Genomic DNA, 24387 nt, shown 5'->3' on the forward strand with positions numbered 1-24387 from the left:
CCATTCTTTCCCTTAACTGATCCTCAGCGAGTTTAAGGGGGCCAGCTTACCTGGCCCTGGCATGCACCTCGCTGGGTCTGAAGTCATTGAGGCAGAGGCCTTGCCCCAGTGGGCAGTCAGGGTTCTTCTTTCCAATAGTCCAAGACGCCTGTCTTCAGTTAGTGTACTGCAGGGAAGCACAGCCACGAGAGGTAGCTCTCCGCTGTGCAAGACCTTTTAAATGAGGGAACGAAAGTGTCCATCAGGCTACACCTCTGACGTACCCAGATGTGCCACATCACCTCTCTGCTATTCTCCCAACCTTCCTGCACAGTCTTCTGGGATAGCTCAAAATGGCATCGTCCAGGAGTTAATTGACACTTGTGTTCTGAGAGACTCAGCCCCTTCTCCGACATTCATTCCAGGGCCTCTCCCTAGCCCAGTTCCTGGCAGGGAATGACAGCTGGCTGATTGATACAAGGCCCTGCTCGGGCAGCTGGACAGAGCAAAACTGGGCCGTTACCTTGAGCTGAGTCAGAGAAAGATGACATTCCTGGATGACCCATAAGTTGTACCAATATGCTTTTGTAACCTACTACATTATTCTTTTCATACAGGTTACAGTGTACATTGGTGCGACTCTGAAGTCTGTGGATCCTGGGGAACTGGAGTTGCGCCTTAGGCCATCCTTTCCCCTAGACATTTAATGGAGTGTCACTGCAATAAAAAGACAGTAAGCAAACTGACTCTCCCTCACATGTGTACACCCATCTTATAAGGACTACTCCAGGTCACCACCCATTCTGCATAGTCCCTTCTGCACCAGGCCACCTAAGGGCAGTTGTATTTTATTTAGGCTTACTGTTCTCCCAGGATACATTTAGTATTTAGTTTAGCTTGACTTAATGTGTTAATGCTCCGTATGCCGAATACAGTCTTAGGTAGGAGGTTTATTTAGCCCTTGTTTACTGAGAAGTGTGTCCACATGTTTTTTTGTTTCCGGTAAGAAGTCATGAAAAGATTAGACACGGCGTGACTTCTTCAGACAGTACACTGCTGCAACATATGGAAAGTGATGACACATTGGGGGTTGTTGAAGGACATATGAAGTTTGCATGAGAGCTAAGCTGGGCTTCCATGTGGAGGGAGAACATCCATCTACCTCAGTGTTCCACATCTGCAAAAGTCAGCAGTGGGGATTCCTCTACCACTAACCTGATAGCAGCTGGGATAATAACCTAAAAAAGTATGCAAATGCCGCCCTGACGATTCCCTGCTCTAAATCCATCATCTTGAGGATTTTTTTGGTAATGACATTGTGACCTCCTTGTCTTGAGAAATGGACAACACTGTCCAACAATTGCATACATCTGTTTTTTTTATTTTTTTTTATTTATAATTCTGCTTTAACCTTTAGCCACAATCTTCTGGTTTTACTCAAATTAGATAATATTCTTACTTATAAGGGCTTTCTTTACTCCATTGGTCTGTTAATATCATTCATATTTTTTCCACACACTGTAGCATACAGCATTGGGCCCAGTCAGCCCTTTAACCTCGCTGCATTCTACCCTTTCACAAGGAGCACATCCACACAATGTAGTTCCCTCCAGTGCTGGAGTCTAAGATGGCAAGGTGTATTGTTGAGACAAATTAAATATTTTTCCTTTCAGCTTGTTTTCTTTTCTTTACTGGCATGGCCTTGCAGCTCCCACAGCAATAACGTTTTTCAAAAACCTTGATAAAACCAAACAAGCACTTACAAAGTCAAAATGCTTGCAGCCAATGTCCGACTTAGTGACTGCCAGTGTTGCTTGAATGTAAATTTACCTACATAAACAAAAACCAAGAGGCATTTGGTAAAACAGGAACGATTGTTTAAATTAAACATTACGGCAGGGAGAGCAGTTACAAAACCGGGGTCTGAGGACTGACTTAATATACATAATTTTGGAGTGAGGTTTTATATATTTCTTTGAGTTCCATAAAGTAATACAAATATTTTTCTTGGTTAAGAATGTGAACAGTTGTAATGGAATCATAAATAAGGTCCTGATAACAAATGCAGGTGGGCCTCCACCTTGCATGGACACAATATGGGCCAGCAAGTATGTGTACAGATGTCTGGCCTGAGGGATCCTTGACGTGTTGCTGTGTTCTGATTGGTTAAATGTTCCTAACTACATGTGGCTTCTAACCTTATGGTGTTCTTGGGAATTTATGCCCCTGTCTAGCCATATGTGCTTTATTGAGGCCAATCTTCTGGGACCATTGTGGTGTTGCTGAACCTCTGTGGAATCTGATCAAAGTCTCCTGTGTGCGTGTTTGTCTGCCGGCTACATGCCACCTCACCTGTTACCTGTCAGTCTGTGACTTCAAGCGTAGGTCTTAGAGGCTACCTGACCACTTATCTTCGTGCCGGGGTTGAAGAAGAGCTCACGACAGGGAAATCTAATAGTGGTGATGCAACTTTGTTCTTACATGTGAATGTATCGTTATGCACATCGAAATTGACTATTCCAATATTAACATGCCCTACTTCTAGTTGAATTTTCACCTGCACCATCTAACCCTTAAGTCATGACAATCACATTATTGGGGGCTTGTTGTCCCAGTTCCCTAGTTACTTGCATTCTACCCAATTTGAGGACTGCATTTTTACAGTAGGAAACCCCCACTTATAAGAAACCACACAAAAATTGTAATACGATGAAAACAGGCAACATTTCCATGCCAAAACCTGTTAGCCACCGGGAGAGCGAGGGGAACCAGTTTGTGAACAAGTTTGTGAACCACTAATGCTCGGTGGCACCTCCTTCTTCACTCATGTCTTTTTGCATTTGGTGCCATGCTTGGATGGCAAGAGTCAGTCCATGTAATTGCCAGGTATAAATGTACAGTAAGATGCACTGATTCTTGTGCATATCCCTCCCTCCATTGCAGTCATCAAGTCCAACATCACCATGAGACAGATGGCTCTCACTTCTTCCTTGACTGCGTTCAAGCCGTGCTCGGTGCTGTTCATCATTTTGAGCATTTCCCACCTGGTTATTTGCAACCAATGGGTGTTCGCTTTTGCCTGCAAGATGAAGGGGTGTGGACCCTCCCTTTGATACTTGTGTGTCAGTGAACAGCCTGAATTCCTCTGAAATTTCCTTTTATTGAGCCCAGCCAAAATAACAAACAGTTCTTTTCTCTCGAGTCTGGTGCAACAGAGTTGTCTTCTTCCCTAGTAGGTGTTACATCAGTTCTGACAGATCTTCTTAGGGAATGACCACGGACGGGGTATGTATGGTGAAGAGGGAGCAGAGGCCATGTAATCCAGGGACTGAGTTTTGGCAAACTCGCTGCACTGCCAGTAAGTGTCCATCAGTGTGGAGGTGCCCCATTACATGTCCAGAATGTGCTGGATTTTGCTGCAATTTTCATTTGTACCCAGCAGAATGGTTCCTTTGCCTCTGAAACATAAGGAGTACAGCTTAGGTTTCCATATATTTAGGGGTTGCCCCTTACCTTTTATCCGTGTATACATATCTATCTCAGAATCCCAGATTTCCTGACACTGGGTATCTGTGCTGTCATTTAACCCTCCCCCACAATAAATATTTCTCTTCGTATCATCGAGGTGGATGGCCCTGCACTGAAACACCATGTCTTGAGTCCACTTGTTATTAATGAAGACGGCCCTAAGTGCACTAAAGGCCACCCTGAGACCACAGATGGAAGCAAGAATTTATGTGACTTTGCTTCGGTTAGTTGGTTTTGCTACCACCAAGAATCTTTTTTTCCCCGACAGTCTTGGTGGCAAACAGCATCCTCCCTTATGGTGACCTCCCTGTGCATCCTATGTAGCTTAGTTTGATTATCGGTAGGCCCCGTGAGAAGGTACAGTTCTGTGGGATTGGTCTTGTAGTGGGTCAGATTTACTACTACCCTGTGGGGTTCTACTCTATTAGGTTGTATTTTGCCCCTAATCCTACATAGGTATAGGTGGAGAATGCATTTTGTTTTTGCAGGGTCTAACTTTTGGGACAAGTAAAGCCAATTGTGCCTATTGCATGTGGTATCAGGTAGCAGATGTTAAATGACCTGGTTGATGTCTTGGAGCCCACGTTGGTCATTTGTCGATGCCAATTGTTGTGTAAAATGGGGCTGTGTAGTTCGTGTGGAACACAGGTGTTGGATGCAGTGTAATTATAGGTGACATGGGATACGTTTCTATGTAATTACTGTGGTAATTTCCAAATTAGACTAGGCTCTTCTCTGGAAATGCATTCGTGCAGTAGCACCCCTAAAAAACAGTGGGTGTATCAATGTATAAAACACACATAACTTGAAGGACATTGTAGGTTTAAAGATGTCCATAGTCCTCTGGTGATGGGAGTTTCTTGGTTGTGCACAGTCCGAAAAAAGTCTTTGGAACATGGTGTGTTTTGGGATCCCGTTGGGGGGGACTGATGTGGAAAGTTCTGAGAGCAGGTTGTAGCTCTTTATCATGTTGGGAGTATTGGTGCAGAAAGTTCTTGAAATAGTTTGTGACTCTCAATTCTGTTGGGGGTACTGTTGCAATTGCCAAGAAACTGATGGTCCGCTATGGATGTGTGGTGCATTTTAGCAGCTCAACTGCAGACTTGTTGAATAAGAGCTAGGGTTGGTTGTTTTAAAAAGAGAAAAACATTGCATCCTTACATATTGCCAACTATTTCCTAGGAATTTCCTGCATTTTTGTTATTTCAGTGAGGCAGCTGAAGGTGGATCCACTCGGGGTATTTAATTTGGAAAAAATGGGTTAGTGTTAATGAACATTTTAATTTTATGGGTTGTTGGGCCTCCGCCCTTTCTGTGCCTGACTAGGTGTACGACTATGTTTTACAGGCTGCTCTTGTGAGCATGTGAGTAATTTTATTTAATAACTGGTGGTCTGTCAGCGTCTCAGCCCTCCAGTACCCTAGTATGTGCATGGGTAGGTCATTGGTGTGGGCACTGTTTTTGACCTACGCATGCGCAGGGGATGTAAAAAGAGGAGGTGTATTGCACTGAATGTTGGTTGGGGATTGCAGCGTGCCCGGAGGTCATGTGTATACCCCTCAAGTCCTGCCATGTGCTGTGCAACATGACCCACCCTATTGGTGCTGGGTGTCTTAATAATGCCCTTTTTCTAGAGGCTTCTTTTTGGGCTAGCTTAGGGCTTATTTTTATTAGTATTGGGATGTTTCCCTACATTTTTTTATGACTTGTTATTCTTAATTGTTGTGAACCGGAAAGGGTCAGAGAGTTGTATTGGGGAATACGAAAGTGTTCCTACGGGCAAGGTCTTGTGTTAGCTTGTTGCTAGGCCTGATACAGAGGTGAGCATTTCTCTGTTCTCTACTCTGCTTGGAGCTATGATGGATCTTTTTGGACTCCCTTTCTGCTGGCCCCCCACCCCCATACCATCTGTGATTTGGACCTGTGGTTTCCAGCGGTTACTTGAAAACATTGGGAGTGAGGAGGAGGCGGCAATACATTGCTGCATGGAGAGTCTGTTGCGTGGCCAAGACCTCACTGAAGTTTTCTGAAATGCTGGTAATGGACTGGGACAGCTGGCAGTTCTGGTGAGACCTACTCCCATCTAGTGACATGGTCGGCGCCATGCAGAGATTCGCAAACCATGGATTTTGTGTGTTTGCTGTGGAGATTATTGGGTCTTCACCGCCTCAAGTGTATGGTAATCCTGGCCCCCAGCACTAAAGGACAGCTTTGTTTTGGAACTTAGCGGGCCTCCATTTGGCTGGAGCCCATTAGGCTCTCTGGGAACTGGGTGCCTGAGATTGGGGATCCTTTAGCTTGGTCATTAGATCTCGCCGCAAATGACTTGTGGGTGCAAGGACCTGTGGTGCCTGCTCTTAAGCAAAATGTATTCATGTATTTTTGATGATATTTTAACCACCAGAGTGTGGTTTAAGGTGGGGATGTGCAGAATTATAAATCACAAAATCAGTAATAACGTCATCCCCGACTTCGAGACCAAGTTTCACTTTCCTGTCACATATTTTCAGTAGCCGATGAGAACAGAATGTCTGGCTGCAGGGACTTTGATCTCCACTTTCCCCTGTCAATCAATGACAGCATTGTAATGTTGCTGTGTGTACCATCCACTCCTTGCCCTCCGATATGCCCATTCTTAACAGTAGGACATCAGAATGGTGAGGAAAGCAGTCTTTCACAGGGCAAAGGTGACCCTGTCAAACATTAACCATTTCATCACCTTTTTGTATAAACTACACCTGCTTTGCCTTTCGTGAAATTTACAAAAAATTATTTTGTGAAGCTGGAATCATTGAACAATGCAACTTTTCCACAACTAGGTTAGGCTGTTTAAGTGCTTGAATAGCATGTATGTGTCAAACCATCATCTTTCAGGTGAACAGAAGCACCTTAAGATCATTACAAAGACAGACAAACCTATTTTGACCAGTTATTGTTTATAATAAAGTGGTGATCCATAGATCATATGTGCTATATTTGTTGCAAGGTAATTGCAGGTGTACCTCCTATACAGTTAAGTCCATTTGGTATATGTAATTTGTATATGACTTCACAGTAGATTCTATTTTTTCATGTTTTTAATATTCAGCTATCTGACGTTTTATATTGAAGAAAGTAATGACATGTGTTGCCTTTCCAGAACACAGAATTGCAGTTTGCATCTATTATACTTTTTCACTTGAAAGACTTTGATGTTAGATTATTCTGTGGTGTTTTCCTTCAGGCTTTGGAATCAGTACCTGAAGATGTTGGATTTAACATTGAACTCAAATGGATATGCCAACAAAAGGTAAGGATGTTAACTTTTGTTTATGCATGCAAATTTCACCTTGAGTAGCACAACTGTTAAAAGATTTTGACTACATTTGGGGATACATAACTTTGCATAGGAGAGTAATTATAGCATAAGAAATACAAGAGGGTGGCACTAATCAGTGTTGATTAATTTATGGATACTTTTTTGTGCAGCGATGTTCCCTTACTAGATGCTATGCTTTATTTGACTTGTAACTGATGCCTATTACGTAAATGAAAACATTAAGTATTTTCGTTTAACTGCACATCATTTTAATCCATGTTATACCTGATCCAGGCCTTCTGGAGCCAGCAGTAGAGATTTCCCCAAATATGGCTTCAGTGAAGGCAGCAACTCCCCAGCTTTAGATACAAAACAGGGCATTGATAAGCAACTCCCGTTTTGGTTACTTATCCACTTTCTGCAGAAGTAGTAAGAATTGTGCAACTACTCCTTTATTTCTGGTACTCTTCGAGGACAAAGGAATCAAGAAATGGATCATGTCAGTATTCAAGATGCGTGATCCAGACAGTACAAAAACATTGACTGTTGATCAGCTTTTAAGTGTAAAATGATCATTACGCCAATTGAAGGTGTTTCCATTCTGTCTGAAGTCAGCACCACAGACTTTCCCAAAATAAATCGTGAGAGTTGCTGCTTACCAAAAAAAAAAAAGACAGCCATGTTTGTATGTCCTTACCTTGATGACTGACTGATCAAAACTTTGATTTCTCCTGATTGTCAGCATTATTTACAGTTGAGCCTCAGGTTAAACTCGAATTGATTGCATGTTGGTTATGCCATGTCAACATCTTCTGCATTACCATCCATTTGCTACTTACAGGTTGTCCACAGCATTTAAAACCCAAGAGTGTACCACTTAAAAAAGAAATTGTCTTCTACCTGATTGAAACGTCACAATCGTCAGAGTACACTGTAACCAAACTGTCCCCCACATTTAATCTTTTCTGGGCTACATGGCATCCTACATTTTCCTGGTAGGAAATGCATGCCTCAAGAAAAGGCTTCTTCGCCAGTGCCTTGAGGGCTAGCAGAGACAATACTCTGGCTGGGAACATGAAATCTAAAGCCACCAGACTTTTAGCTCTTCCCTTGATAGCCCTTGGAGAAGAATCTATTGCGGGAGACCACTTCATGAGCATATTCAGTCTCAAATAACTGTGATGGGTATCTCTTTGACCCAGGGTGCACGCATGAATCTCCACTGGAATTAGGGCACATGGTCTTACAAAGAGAAGTCCTATCACGTAAACTTTCTGGAGGTAAGGGAAGTCCATCTCACCCTGAAATCCTCAATTCCTTTTTTTCAAAATAAGCTCACTTGCTAGTTCTTGAAGACATGACAACGATTTACTATCTGAATAAGGAAAGCAAAGCAGTGCAAAATCCTGAGTTACACCTGGTGTCTGGTAATATTTTGAAGGTAAAGGATCTGCCGTTAGAAGTATCCAGCAGTAGCATTTATTAAGCTTCCTCTGCAGAATCCTTTAACACATGCTTAATTGTAGATATCTGATAGACATCGAGCCTGGATCTGGAAAATGTTTCCAGTGTACATCTGCCTGTCTCCATATCAACATTTTCAACCAGATGTAACATCAGCGGAGTCCATATAATCCCCATGCTGATGTCAGTTCCTTCATTTCTGCGCTTAGAACGCAGATCCATTAATGGTTAGTCTGGCCTTTGACATTTTTGTGTCTGGAACAGTGTGCTTATTCCTGTCCATATCTTCAGGGTTCAAACCCTGTTGGTCCTGTGGATGACAAATGTCAGCTATAGACCCCCACTCAATTTTTATGTGGTGCATGGGTGAGCTCCATGAGGCCGAAGTGTGACTCCTGTTGTCAACTTTGGGTGGAAAGCTCTGCAGGAGCATCATATGAAGCTTCTGGCAGTGCGGATGTTAGAGCCGTCCCGGACGTCCCATCAACCGAAGTCTCCTTTCCGTACTGATGTCCGTTCACAGGCCTGTTCAAGGACTCGTTCTTGTGGTTGCCAGTCTCCATTGACGTCAAGAGGTAAGTCTTGATGCAAGCGGTGGAAGTCAAGGAAGTTGCTGACTTGACTGCATACGACTTCCCACCATTGCTCGGCTGAGGAGTTGAGGTCTTAGTCTACCCCACGTCTACCTCCCTATCCCAGTGGGTAGGGCGACTCTAAATCAGATGCGTGAGTATTAAGTTTCCCTTGATGCTGTCTGTGGTGAATCACCTTCCTCTGGGGCATCTGTGGGTCTCAAGAAGGAGCAAAGCACCTTGACTGTGTTCATGCCCGCGGATTTGCCCTCTGTTTCAGTTAGGCCTTCAGCGTCGGTTGATGAAGCCATTCTGGCGCCAGGGCACAGCCCTTTGGGGTTTCCACCTTCCGCGCTGATATCTGATCAGCCAACTCCGGAATATCCGCTGGCAGCGCCGATCGAAGTTGAATCCCCCTCTCTGTCTGAAGTCAAAATCTACATCTAGGAATCACCTTCTCGACGTTGGGTAGGGCGCCAGTCATGCTGGTTATCCCTGATCTTCCTTAACATTCTGGAGAGTCCACTCATGTTTATCTTTCTAAGGGACATGGTGGAGAGACGGCAGAGTAGTTGGATATTTATCAACCTCATAGAGAGGACAGCTGGCTAGCTGACTTAGCCTCTTCCAGTGGCTTGGATATTTCCCCAGCCTCTGCCTACTTCCTACTTACCCTCTGGCCCCTTATCCACAAGATTGTAAGCTCCTCTCTTGTTGACATGCTGAGAAGGGTTGCTGTAGTTTTGTATCTAACACTTCTCCAGTATTGGATCTTTCATAGATTCACATGCTTGAATCATTCCCCGTCGTCAAGATGGGAGTCCCCGGTAACTTAATAAAGCAGTATATATATCACTATCATAGGCTATACAGGCAGTGCAGAATTATTAGGCAAATGAGTATTTTGACCACATCATCCTCTTTATGCATGTTGTCTTACTCCAAGCTGTATAGGCTCGAAAGCCTACTACCAATTAAGCATATTAGGTGATGTGCATCTCTGTAATGAGAAGGGGTGTGGTCTAATGACATCAACACCCTATATCAGGTGTGCATAATTATTAGGCAACTTCCTTTCCTTTGGCAAAATGGGTCAAAAGAAGTACTTGACAGGCTCAGAAAAGTCAAAAATAGTGAGATATCTTGCAGAGGGATGCAGCACTCTTAAAATTGCAAAGCTTCTGAAGCGTGATCATCGAACAATCAAGCGTTTCATTCAAAATAGTCAACAGGGTCGCAAGAAGCGTGTGGAAAAACCAAGGCGCAAAATAACTGCCCATGAACTGAGAAAAGTCAAGCGTGCAGCTGCCACAATGCCACTTGCCACCAGTTTGGCCATATTTCAGAGCTGCAACATCATTGGAGTGCCCAAAAGCACAAGGTGTGCAATACTCAGAGACATGGCCAAGGTAAGAAAGGCTGAAAGACGACCACCACTGAACAAGACACACAAGCTGAAACGTCAAGACTGGGCCAATAAATATCTCAAGACTGATTTTTCTAAGGTTTTATGGACTGATGAAATGAGAGTGAGTCTTGATGGGCCAGATGGATGGGCCCGTGGCTGGATTGGTAAAGGGCAGAGAGCTCCAGTCCGACTCAGACGCCAGCAGGGTGGAGGTGGAGTACTGGTTTGGGCTGGTATCATCAAAGATGAGCTTGTGGGGCCTTTTCGGGTTGAGGATGGAGTCAAGCTCAACTCCCAGTCCTACTGCCAGTTCCTGGAAGACACCTTCTTCAAGCAGTGGTACAGGAAGAAGTCTGCATCCTTCAAGAAAAACATGATTTTCATGCAGGACAATGCTCCATCACATGCGTCCAAGTACTCCACAGCGTGGCTGGCAAGAAAGGGTATAAAAGAAGGAAATCTAATGACATGGCCTCCTTGTTCACCTGATCTGAACCCCATTGAGAACCTGTGGTCCATCATCAAACGTGAGATTTACAAGGAGGGAAAACAGTACACCTCTCTGAACAGTGTCTGGGAGGCTGTGGTTGCTGCTGCACGCAATGTTGATGGTGAACAGATAAAAACACTGACAGAATCCATGGATGGCAGGCTTTTGAGTGTCCTTGCAAAGAAAGGTGGCTATATTGGTCACTGATTTGTTTTTGTTTTGTTTTTGAATGTCAGAAATGTATATTTGTGAATGTTGAGATGTTATATTGGTTTCACTGGTAATAATAAATAATTGAAATGGGTATATATTTTTTTTTTTGTTAAGTTGCCTAATAATTATGCACAGTAATAGTCACCTGCACACACAGATATCCCCCTAACATAGCTAAAACTAAAAACAAACTAAAAACTACTTCCAAAAATATTCAGCTTTGATATTAATGAGTTTTTTGGGTTCATTGAGAACATGGTTGTTGTTCAATAATAAAATTAATCCTCAAAAATACAACTTGCCTAATAATTCTGCACTCCCTGTAATGGCAATGAAAAGGGTCAGTTTAACAGCCTATCCATGTCCTTTTTCAAAAAAGGACCAAACTTGAGCTATAACCAATCAGGCGACAGCACCCTCTAGAGCACTCCCAATAGCGGCTGAGTCCATCAGATTTTCTACTGCACGTCGTGTGAAGGGAGTCTCTATGAGCACTCAGTTCTTCAGCTTTGAGTTCTTTTTGGATCATCCAAGATTGTTTCCTGTTTCATTTCTCTAACCATGGCACTAACATGTCAGAGTAGCAGTAAACAAGGAAAAAGACTACATAAATATGTCTAACCTCTTCGTCAAAAACACTCACGTTCTGAGAGAGGATGCTATTACTGGCTGGGATTACAAAATCTTAAATCTATCACTAATAATGAGGACAGTGAGGATTCCGTCACCTCACAGGAGAGGTCAGAGGGAGACGTTGCACCAGGCTCTCCAGGAGGCACATAGAAAAGCCATAAAAAACTTACCATGAGTCTTCATAAGGTACTCTTGACACTAAATGATTTTTTGGGGCATTACAATTTCAAATGAAACAATTTTTAGGGGGACCCAAAAAAGACAATTATCCATTGATAAGTATCTGACTTAGCAACCCTCTCAGAAGCACTTAGGCTAGCATACCTACAGTGACAACGTGCTGGTGCTGATTACACCATCCAGTGGTAAAAACCATTCCAAAAATGTTGTAATCTATGGCAGAAAATAGCATCGGACAAATGAGTCCTGGATCGAATCACATAGATATACGTTGCAGTTCATCCAGATTCCGCCATCTACCTTCAGAAGGAAGTGCTAGCTACTCTGACCAAAGGGTCCATTGAGAGAAACCCACATTCTCAGTAAGAAAGACGTTTCTATTGTTGGTTTTGCCTCATAAACCAGAAACAATCCTTTTATATGGTCTCCTTCTGCACAGGATATATAATATATATGTTCGATGGCATGTGTAGCTGCAGATACACATGCTATGCACATCCCGCCATCTGGTGTTGGGCTCGGAGTGTTACAAGTTGTTTTTCTTCGAAGAAGTCTTTTCGAGTCACGAGATCGAGTGACTCCTCCCATTTCGACTCCATTGCGCATGGGCGTCGACTCCATCTTAGATTGTTTTTTTTCCGCCATCGGGTTCGGACGTGTTCCTTTTCGCTCCGTGTTTCGGGTCGGAAAGTTAGTTAGAATCTCGGAAAAATCGACGGTATTGTTTGCGTTCGGTATCGGGTTAGTTAAAACAGATCGACACCGACTTTTGAAGAGCTCCGGTGGCCCTTCGGGGTTATTTCGATTTTCCCCCCCGTCGGGGCCTGGTCAGCCCGTCCACGTGTCTCTTCAACGCTGATGGAAGGGACCCCATTCCGCTTCTGCCCAAAATGTCATAACAAGTATCCATATACAGATCAGCATCTGGTCTGTAACTTGTGTCTGTCTCCAGAGCACAAGGAGGATACCTGTGAAGCCTGTTGAGCGTTTCGGTCGAGGAAAACATTAAGAGACCGAAGAGCAAGAAGACTGCAGATGGCGTCGGCGCCAACAGGACAAGAGCGTTTCGAGGAGGAAGAAGAAACCTTCTCCATCCATGACTCGGACGAGCTCGATCCCGAAGAAACGCCGAAAACCGTGAGTAAGACGTCGAAACATAAAACTCACGAGAAGACAACAAAAGCCCAGGGGACGCCACCGCCAACAGGCCATGGCTTAACCCGAAAAATAGGTGACCGATCATCGGCACCGAAAAAGGGCATGCATGTGGCGAAGTCATCCGACTCCGGTCGAGATACCGCCACACAGCAATCTCGGGCCCGAGACAGTGGCACCTAAATGGTTCGGCACCGAGACACCACGATGCCGAAAATAAAGAAGGTTGCCTCGGAGCCCAAAAAGGCGACAGAAAAGATTTCGATCCCGAAACATCCAGCCTCGGAACCGAAAACAGGTTCCTACACAGAGGAACAGGGATTGTCCTCCCAGATGCAAGGACATAAGTTCGGAGAGGAACTTGAATCTGTTGAGCCAGACTACACTCAAAGAAGGCTCCACATTCAAAAAGACACAGGGAAGATAAGCACTCTTCCCCCAATTAAAATGAAAAGAAGACTTGCCTTTCAAGAAAAGGACAAGCAGCCACAGGCAAAGGTGGCAAGACAAACAACTCCACCGCCATCAATACACACATCACCGGTAGCCACTCCACCACTGATGCAATCCCCAACTCATACTGCAATGAGTCAAGATGATCTTGATGCATGGGACCTTTATGATGCTCCTGTATCAGATAACAGCCCAGACTGTTACCCTACGAAGCCGTCACCACCAGAAGACAGTACATCCTACACGCAGGTGGTCTCAAGGGCAGCTGCGTTTCATAACGTCACCTTGCATTCAGAACCAATTGAGGATGACTTTTTGTTTAATACACTCTCCTCCACTCATAGCCAATACCAAAGCTTACCTATGCTCCCAGGAATGCTAAAACATTGCAAACAAATATTTCAGGATCCTGTTAAAGGCAGAGCCATAACTCCAAGGGTGGAAAAGAAGTACAAGCCACCACCAACAGACCCTGTTTATATTACGCAGCAATTAACTCCAGATTCTGTGGTTGTTGGGGCAGCTCGCAAGAGAGCAAACTCTCATACCTCGGGAGATGCACCACCTCCAGACAAGGAGAGTCGCAAATTCGATGCTGCGGGTAAAAGAGTTGCAGCACAAGCAGCAAACCAATGGCGTATTGCCAATTCACAAGCACTTTTGGCAAGATACGACAGCTCATTGGGACGAAATGCAGCATTTCATAGAACACTTACCCAAAGAGTTCCAGAAAAGGGCACAACAAGTGGTAGAAGGACAAAGTATCTCCAATAATCAGATACGGTCATCAATGGATGCAGCAGATACAGCTGCAAGGACAGTAAATACTGCAATAACAATAAGGAGACACGCATGGTTGCGTACGTCAGGGTTCAAGCCGGAAATACAAGCCGTGCTGAATATGCCCTTTAATGAGCAGCATTTGGTTGGGCCGGAAGTCGACACTGCTATTGAAAAACTCAAGAAAGATACTGATACCGCAAAAGCCATGGGCGCACTCCACTCCCCACAAAGCAGAGGCACATTTCGCAAAACACAATTTAGGGGAGGATTTCAAGGTCAACCTACAGAGGCCACAACCTCACAAGCAAGGCCCACTTATTAAAGCCAATATCAGCGGGGAACTTTTCGGGGGCAATATAGAGGAGGACAATTCCAAAAAAATAGAGGGAAGTTCCAAAACCCCTCAAAACAAGCAGTGACTTCCAATTCACACATCCCCAACACATAACACCTGTGGGGGGGAGACTAAGCCAATTTGACAAACATTGGGAGGAGATAACAACAGACACTTGGGTACTGGCAATTATCCAGCATGGTTATTGCATAGAATTTCTCAAATTCCCTCCAAACGCCCCACCGAAAACACAATATGTCAAAACAACATATAGATCTTCTAGGACTAGAAGTTCAGGCATTACTACTAAAAGAGGCAATAGAATTAGTACCAAAACACCAGAAAGGAACAGGAGTTTACTCCCTGTACTTTCTCATACCCAAAAAAGAAAAGAGTCTGAGACCTATATTAGATCTCCGAACATTAAATACCTACATCAAATCAGATCACTTTCACATGGTGACATTACAAGACGTAATCCCACTACTCAAACAACAAGACTACATGACAACACTAGACCTAAAGGATGCATATTTCCATATACCGATACATCCTTCACACAGAAAGTACTTAAGGTTTGTATTCCAAGGGATACATTACCAATTTAAGGTGCTGCCATTCGGAATAACAACTGCGCCAAGAGTTTTTACAAAGTGCCTAGCAGTAGTAGCTGCACATATCAGGACGCAGCAAATACATGTGTTCCCGTACCTAGACGATTGGTTAATCAAAACCAACTCGCTAAAAAGGTGTTCACAACACACAGAGTATGTCATAGAAACCCTCCACAAACTAGGTTTCACAATCAACTACACAAAGTCACACCTTCTGCCGTGTCAAACACAGCAATACTTAGGGGCGACAATCAACACAGCAAAAGGGATTGCCACTCCAAGTCCACAAAGAGTTCAGGCATTTCACAATTTAATACAGGCCATGTATCCAAATCAAAAAATACAAGTCAAAATGGTGATGAAACTCTTAGGCATGATGTCCTCATGCATAGCCATTGTCCCAAACGCAAGGTTGCACATGCGGCCCTTACAACAGTGCCTAGCATCACAGTGGTCACAGGCACAGGGTCAAATTCTAGATCTGGTGTTGGTAGACCGCCAAACATACACCTCGCTTCAATGGTGGAACAGTTTAAATTTAAACCAAGGGCGGCCTTTCCAAGACCCAGTGCCACAATATGTAATAACAACAGATGCCTCCATGATAGGGTGGGGAGCACACCTCAATCAATACAGCATCCAAGGACAATGGGACACTCACCAAAAACAGTTTCACATAAATCACTTAGAACTATTGGCAGTATTTCTAGCGCTGAAAGCATTCCAACCCATAATAAGCTACAAACACATTCTTGTCAAAACAGACAACATGACAACGATGTATTACCTAAACAAACAAGGAGGCACACACTCAACACAGTTGTGTCTCCTGGCACAGAGAATATGGCATTGGGCGATTCACAACCACATTCGCCTAATAGCACAATTTATTCCAGGAATTCAGAATCAGTTAGCAGACAATCTCTCTCTGGATCACCAACAGATCCACGAATGGGAGATTCACCCCCAAATACTGAAAACTTACTTCCAGAGTTGGGGAACACTACAAATAGATCTATTTGCAACAAAAGAAAAATGCCAGAACTTCGCATCCAGGTACGCACAAGATCAGTCTCCGGGCAATGCGTTATGGATGAGTTGGTCAGGGATATTTGCTTACGCTTTTCCCCCTCTCCCACTCCTTCCATATCTAGTAAACAAGCTGAGTCAAAACACCTCAAACTCATACTAATAGCACCAACATGGGCAAGGCAACCTTGGTACACGACACTACTAGACCTCTCAGTAGTGCCTCATGTCAAACTATCAAACATACCAGATCTGTTAACGCAACACAAACAACAGATCAGACACCCAAATCCAGCATCGCTGAATCTAGCAATCTGGCTCCTGAAGTCCTAGAGTTCGGACACTTAGACCTTACACAAGAATGTATGGAGGTCATAAAACAAGTTAGGAAACCTACCACTAGACATTGCTATGCAAATAAGTGGAAAAGATTTGTTTATTACTGCCATAATAATCAAATTAAACCCTTACACGCATCTGCCAAACACATCGTAGGATACTTACTACATTTGCAAAAATCAAAGCTAGCTTTTTCTTCCATTAAAATACATCTTACAGCAATTTCAGCTTACCTGCAAATTACGCACTCAACTTCTCTATTTAGGATACCAGTCATAAAAGCATTTATGGAAGGTCTAAAGAGAATTATACCACCAGTTCCTTCATGGAACCTCAACATTGTCTTAACAGGACTCATGGGTCCACCTTTTGAGCCCATGCACTCTTGTGAAATGCAATACTTAACATGGAAAGTTGTATTTTTAATTGCCATCACATCTTTAAGAAGAGTAAGTGAGATTCAAGCATTTACCATACAAGAACCATTTATTCAGATACACAAGCATAAAGTAGTTCTACGAACAAATCCTAAATTTTTACCAAAAGTCATATCACCGTTCCACTTGAATCAAACAGTAGAATTACCAGTGTTCTTCCCACAGCCAGACTCTGTAGCTGAAAGAGCACTACATACATTAGACATCAAAAGAGCGTTAATGTACTACATTGACAGAACAAAACTAATTCGCAAAACAAAACTATTATTTATTGCTTTCCAAAAACCTCATACAGGAAATCCAATTTCTAAGCAAGGCATTGCTAGATGGATAGTTAAATGCATTCAAACCTGTTATCTTAAAGCAAAAAGAGAACTGCCTATTGCACCAAAGGCACACTCAACTAGAAAGAAAGGTGCTACCATGGCCTTTCTAGGAAATACTCCAATGACAGAAATATGTAAGGCAGCTACATGGTCTACGCCTCATACATTTACCAAACACTACTGTGTAGATGTGCTAACAACACAGCAAGCCACAGTAGGCCAAGCAGTATTACGAACATTGTTTCAAACAACTTCAACTCCTACAGGCTGAACCACTGCTTTTGGGGAGATAACCGCTTACTAGTCTATGCACAGCATGTGTATCTGCAGCTACACATGCCATCGAACGGAAAATGTCACTTACCCAGTGTACATCTGTTCGTGGCATTAGTCGCTGCAGATTCACATGCGCCCAACCGCCTCCCCGGGAGCCTGTAGCCGTTTAGAAGTTGATCTTGAACATTTGTAAATTTGTAAATATATTACTTTAAACTACATTATGTACATACATATTCACTCCATTGCATGGGCACTATTACTAGTATACACAACTCCTACCTCACCCTCTGCGGGGAAAAACAATCTAAGATTGAGTCGACGCCCATGCGCAATGGAGTCGAAATGGGAGGAGTCCCTCGATCTCGTGACTCGAAAAGACTTCTTCGAAGAAAAACAACTTGTAACACTCTGAGCCCAACACCAGATGGCGGGATGTGCACAGCATGTGAATCTGCAGCGACTAATGCCACGAACGGATGTACACTGGATAAGTGACATTTTCCATATATATATATATATTTTTGGTTTTGTATTCCCACTCAAAGTTCTTCTATTTGGCTTCAGATCGGCCTTTTCCCCAACTTCGACAACTAGTTGATAAAAGCACCAACGACATTTCAAGTGTCCAGGGCCACAGAGGCTTGCCTAAAGTTGTTTCACAGGCTGTCTTCTGAATTATCAGAGATAATTAACTCCTCCATCAAAGAAGATACTTTCTGTTCAATTAGCTTTTGGGCGCCAGGTCCTCAGCGATCAATAGGATCGGTCTTGTACACCTGAAAACAAATGCCTTGCCGGAGCAGCTACAAAGACAATAGATTCAATCAAACAAATCATTTCAGGGCCTGATAAATTTTCACATAGGTGATGGAAGCTCTAGTCTACACATGCTTCCCTGGAAAGCTGGGGCAGCCATCTACAGAACCTCCAATTCAAGGAAAGTGGTCTCTGCTCCAGAAGAGCACACTTACCTAGATCTCAAAGCCAGCTGTTCGGTGTAGGAAGTTGGCTCTGTATGTACTATCTCAAAGTGAGAGATAGTGTGCACAGAGTCCAAGAGTTCCCCTTAGAGGTTGATAGTGGCAAAATTAGATAATACTAATGCTCTATTTTGTGGTAGTGTGGTCGAGCAGTAGGCTTATCAGAGGGTAGTGTTAAGTATTTGTTGTACACACAAGGCAATAAATGAGGAACACACACTTGAAGACTTAAATCCAGGCCAATAGTTTTTATATAGAAAATATATTTTCTTAATTTATTTTAGAACCACAAGATTTGAGGTAAGTACATAAAATGCAAGGTACTTCACACAGGTAAGTATAGAAATTTGATTCAAAGCAGTAGTACACACAATTTGGGTTAAAATTGCAATAAGCTATTTTAAAAGTGAACCCAGTGCAAAAATCAACAATTCCTGGGGGAGGTAAGTTTGGTTAGGTTTTTCAGGTAAGTAAAGCACTTACACAGTCAGTCTTCTAGGCATAGGCAGCCCACTGTTGGGGGTTCATGGCAACACCAAAGCCACAGCACCAGTAACACAGGGCCGGTCAGGTGCAGAGGTCAAAGGAGGGCCCAAAACACATAGGTGTGTATGAAGAACAGGTGTGCTCCGGTTCCAGTCTGCTAGCAGATAAGTACCTGCGTCCTCTGGGAGCAGACCGGGGGTTTTGTAGAGCACTGGGGGGGGGGGGACACAAACAGGCACACAAAACACACCATCAGCTGCACAGGGGCGGCTGGGTGCACTGTGCAAAGTAGGCGTTGGCTTTGCTATAGAAAGCAATGGAGGGACCCTGGGGTCACTTAGGTGATGCAGGCAGGGCACCTGGGGGCTTCTCGGGCCACCCACCGACTGGGCTAAGATGAGGGCCGCCTGCTGGTCACTCCTGCACTGGTAAGTGGTTCCAGTGCTTGGTCCAGGCGTCGGTTCCTTTGTTACTAGGCAGTTGCAGTCGGGGGGCCTGCTGATCCTCTATGCATGTGTCTGTAGGGGTGCAGGGGGGTCAATTCAGGTTGCCCACGTCATCATAGTTGCCTGGAACTCCTCTCTGCGTTGTTGGTTCTTCTGAACTGGAGCCGGGGGCGTCGGGTGCAGAGTGTGAAGTCTCACATTTCCAGCGCGAAGAGAGAGTTCTTTGAAAATTGTTTCATTGTTGCAAAGTTGTTGCAGGTTTTGAACAGTGCTGCTGTTCTCTGGAGTTTCTTGGTCCTTCGGGTTCAGGGCAGTCCTCTGAGTCCTCAAAGGTCCGTGGTCATGCTGGATGCGTCGCTGTGCAGGTTCTTTGAGTCTGGAGAAAGACCGGTAGGGCTGAGGCCAAGTCAGTTGTCGTCTCCGTCGTCTCTGCGGGGCTTTCAGGTCAGCAGTCTTTCTTATTGTTGCAGGATCTGATTTCTTGGGTTCAGGGTCGCCCCTAAATACTAAATGTAGGGGTGTGTTTAGGTTTCAATCATAACTGGCATCAACAAAAGGCAAAACATTAGGTGGTAACTATGCCAAGGAAGGCATTTCCTCACAACCACCATTGCCTTCTCCAACACACTCATTATATGCACATGGAGATACAGTAGACCCATGGGATCTCTATGACCCTGATCCCATTCCAGACAATAATCCTGACCTCTACCCATCTAAACCCTCTCCTCCAGAAGACACTACTGCCTACACTCAAGTAGTCTCTATGGCAGCGGCTTATCATGGAGTGCTTTTGCATTCTGAACCCCTGGAAGAAGATTTTCTATTTAACACACGGTCTTCCACTCACTCCAGGTACCAGTGTCTCCCATTGTTGCCTGGAATGATTAAACATGCTGAGCAAATTTTTAATGAGCCTGTCAAAGCTAGTGTCATCACCCCTAGAATTGACAAACAATATAAGCCTGCCCCAATGGACCCAGACTGTCACACATCAGGTTCCTCCAGAATCAGTGGTAGTCAGCGCGGCTAGAAAAATAGCTAGAAGTGCCTGAGAATAGGCAATCCTCCATTGGTTAGCTGCTTGTGTGGCTTCTCTTTTACAAGCAGCATCGAATTTCCTACTTTCATTATCAGGAGGAGGTGCGTTTTCTGATGACTGGCTGTTAGCTCTTTTTCTAGCCGCCCTGACTAACACTGAGTCTGCATGGCGTCAGCGTAGTTGGAGCTGTCTATGAAGTCATGGTCGTCTATATGGGCGCTACCTCGGTGTGTGTATGTCAGTTCTTTTCCTTCCGTGCCGGTTAAGCGCAGATCCGGATAAGAGCTACCCTTTTCTTCAACGAACGTCAAGGTTTTTCTGCTTATTTGATTGTTTGAATTATGTCTGGGTTCAAACCGTGTGGTGCATGTCATTGCACCATGTCCATAGCGGATCCACACCATGTGTGTCTGGTGTTTAGCAAAGGATCACGACTCCATTTCGTGTTTCGATTGTCGGGCAATGGCTCTGAAGGCCGTGAGGGAGAGATCACCCGACATCCGTCTTCAGTCGGTGTGACTCCGAGGAGGTCACGGTCCCGCAGTAGGAGGAGGTTGCGGCACTGCTCCCGGAGCCCCAAGTCCTCTTCCTCGCTTTCGATCACTCAGGTAAGAGGCGCAAGAGGAAGTCGTCGTCCAAGCGGACTTCGACTTCGCCACGCCCGTTGGCCGACAAGGCATCAAGGGAACATCGACGTTCAGTGGAGCCGTCGCCAGGGTTGACTCCGTGTATTCTCCCTTTTCCGGGGACCGGAGCAAGTCCCGCTCAAAGGAATTCTGAGCAGGCTGCACCCCCGGTGGGTCTCTAGGCCCGGTGGGGTCAGCAGGGGCCCCATCGCGTTCGTCGGCGGCTTCGTCCTCAGCGCCGCTGGGGACCCCAGGATCCGATACCGGATCTGGACCGGTGCCGGTCCCTCACAGTAGACCTCCTCTGGCGCCGGGTCCGACGTCGACGCTTCCTCCACCACCGGCACCCACCAGTGGTAGCCCCATCCTCATTCCAGATGATCCAGAGCAACTTTGTTGGACTTCGACTTTGGCGACAATTCGGCCAGATCATTGCCTGAGCCTTGTTCTGAACAGCCAGCCACAGGAGAGGAATGGGTGGGTCTGAGGACCCTTTAGAGTACGGCCTAGAACATGACCAGGACTGGTACGATGATCTGGGGGAGGCCAGTGGACTGGAAACATCTCCAGATACTGGTATGCGCTCTCTTCTGAATGTGGCTACAGAGGAGGGAGCTTCTTATGCTATGGTGGTCCGTAGGGAGCTGAGGTCTTGGACCTAGACTTGCCCATGGTGCCAGTCAGGACAAATCTCCTGACAGAGGTCCTTCAGCTGGGGGTGGCTACATCAGAGCTGATCTTGCCCTTCAATGAGGCCCTAACGGACGTCCTTCTGGGCACATGGTCCAAACCCAGCACAGGGGCTCCTGTGAATAGGACAGTCTGCCGCCACCATAGACCTGCTCCGAGCGATCCTAGAATCCTGACCCAACACCCCACCCCGGAGAGCATGGTGGTCCAAGCCTCTACTTCTCGTGGTGCCTTTCCTTCTGCTCCCCCGGATAGGGAATCCAAGAGGCTGGATCAGCTTGGAAAGAAAATGGTTTCCTCCAGCCTGGATATGGTAGCACAGGTGCTGCCCAGGACCCAGAGGGCGCATGGGACACTCACCAAGGCTGTCAAGAATGGTAGGGATGCAGCCAAGTTTACAATCAGGTGTGGATTGGACACGACTGATTCGCTGGGCAGAGCGATTACATCGACAGTGGCCCTACGTCATCACGCCTGGCTATGTTCAAATGGCTTTTCGGGGGATGTCCAGTCTAGTTTGAGGGACATGCCCTTTGATGGCTTTCGCCTTTTTGGTGAGAAGGCGCTTGAGAGGTTCAAGGATTCTCGAGCAATGGCCAGAATCTTGGGCCTTTCAGCGCCAGCATGACAGCAGTCTGTCTTCTGCCCTTTTCGAGGCTTTGGAAGGGGTGTGGTCCCATCCCAGCCACAACTTAGCCACCGTCCTCAGGCTTCACACCATCCCGGAAGAGGACGTGGTTGTGGTACCATCAGACCCAGAGGGTCTGGCCAGCGGTCAGCCACCACACAGCCCCACTCCACTGCGCCCAAGCCCTCCTAGTGTGGTTCTGCAGGACCATTTCCGTCCAGTTGGAGAGGATTCAATTTCATCTCCCTCACTGGCATTCCATCACAACGGACAAATGGGTCTTGCAGATAATATGGAAGGGCTATTATGTCCCCTTCCAGTCTTTTCCTCCCTCTATCCCTCCAACAAAAGAACAGCTGATGGAGGACCATTTGGTTTTGCTCCGCGAGGAAGTTACGGCTCTTGGCCAAGGGAGCCATAGAAAGGTTCCTGATACCAGAAGTAGGCAGTGGTTGTTAATCCTGCTTCTTTCTGATTCCCAATAAGAACAATGGCCTTCACCCTATCTTGGATTTAAGGGATGTCAATCTCTTCCTCAAGAAGGAGAAATTCAAGATGCTCACTCTTGCCTGCCCTAGACCAAGGAGACTGGATGGTAGCGTTGGACTTGCAGGACGCGTATTTTCATATCCCCATCCTGCCAGGTCACAGGCGTTACCTGCGGTTCAAGGTGGGCCACGAGCCCTTTCAGTTTACTGTGCTCCCTTTCGTTCTCACCAGCGCCCCTCGGGTGTTCACGAAGGTGATGGCAGTACTGGCAGCTCAGCTGCGCAGGTCAGGGATTTCAGTCTTCCCCTACCTCGACGATTGGCTGTTGAAGGCTCCCACACCCCAGGCTCTCGTCACCAATCTCCAGATGACGGCAAACCTCCTGCACTCGCTGGGGTTCACTGTCAATGTGCCGAAGTCACACCGGTCTCCCTCTCAGAAGCTCATCGGAGCTGTTCTGGACACAGTGCAGTATCTGGCCTGTACTCCTGAGCAACGAGTCCAAGATATTCAGGCTATGATACTGATGTTTCAGCCTCTTTCCTGGATTTCGGTGAGACAGACTCTGAGGCTGGTGGGACTCATGGCTTCCTGCATCCTATTGGTCAAGCATGCCAGATGGCATATGAGGGCTCTGCAGTGGGACTGAGGTTCCAATGGGCATCAGGGGAATCTTACCGACATGGTTTAGATCTCGGAGGGAACTGCAAAGGATCTGCAGTGGTGGTTAGTGAACTGCGATTGGGTCAAAGGCAGACTCCTCTCCCTTCCCCAACCAGATCTCACATTAGTGACAGGTGCGTCACTTCTGGGATGGGGCGGCCATCTGGGAGAGGGGAGATCAAAGCTCTCTGGCGGAATCTGGGCTCCATATCAACTTGTTCGAGCTTTGGACTATCCGACTGGCATTAAAGGCATTTCCTCCTGTTGTGGAAGGGAAGGTAGTGCAGGTGTTCAGACAACACCACCGCAATGTAGTACCGCACCGATCAGGGCGGTGTGGGGTCTGGACCTTTTGTCAAGAGGCTCTACGGCTCTGGACATGGCTGGAACAGCAGGGCATAACCCTGGTGGTTCAACACCTGGCAGGTTCTCTGAAAGGCAGGGGGGACAAACTCAGCGGAAAATGCTTAGTGGATCACGAGTGGTATCTCCATCCGGAGGTGGCGCAAGGACTCTTTCAGCAGTGGGGAGAGCATTGGTTAGATCTGTTCGTCTCTGTAGAGAATGCACAATGTCAGCAGTTTTGCGCATTGGAGTTTCCAAGGGGGTTATCGCTAGGTGACGCTTTTTGTTGCAAGTGGTGTTCAGGCCTCCTGTACGCTTTTCTGCCCATACCACTTCTGCCCAGAGTTCTCAGGAAAATCAGGAACGACCCTGCCCAAGTAATCCTAGTGGCTCCGGATTGGTCACAGAGGGTCTGGTATCCAGAGCGTCTCAAAATGAGCATCAGCCCTCCAACCAGGTTGCTTCTTCGGGAAGATCT

The 24387-nt window shown here is 45.6% G+C and overlaps 1 protein-coding gene across 5 annotated transcripts in view; it reads left to right on the forward strand.

The window, feature by feature from the left end:
- GPCPD1 (glycerophosphocholine phosphodiesterase 1) overlaps positions 1-24387 on the forward strand; it is a 741593-nt gene that overhangs the window by 585862 nt on the left and 131344 nt on the right. For all 5 annotated transcript variants that reach the window (XM_069234162.1, XM_069234166.1, XM_069234163.1 and 2 more), the window contains exon 16: positions 6731-6796. In XM_069234162.1, coding sequence (XP_069090263.1) covers positions 6731-6796 — 66 coding nt within the window. The remainder of the gene's footprint in view (positions 1-6730; positions 6797-24387) is intronic.

The sequence above is a fragment of the Pleurodeles waltl genome, chromosome 5, assembly GCF_031143425.1.
Source record: "Pleurodeles waltl isolate 20211129_DDA chromosome 5, aPleWal1.hap1.20221129, whole genome shotgun sequence".
Classification (NCBI taxonomy): domain Eukaryota; kingdom Metazoa; phylum Chordata; class Amphibia; order Caudata; family Salamandridae; genus Pleurodeles; species Pleurodeles waltl.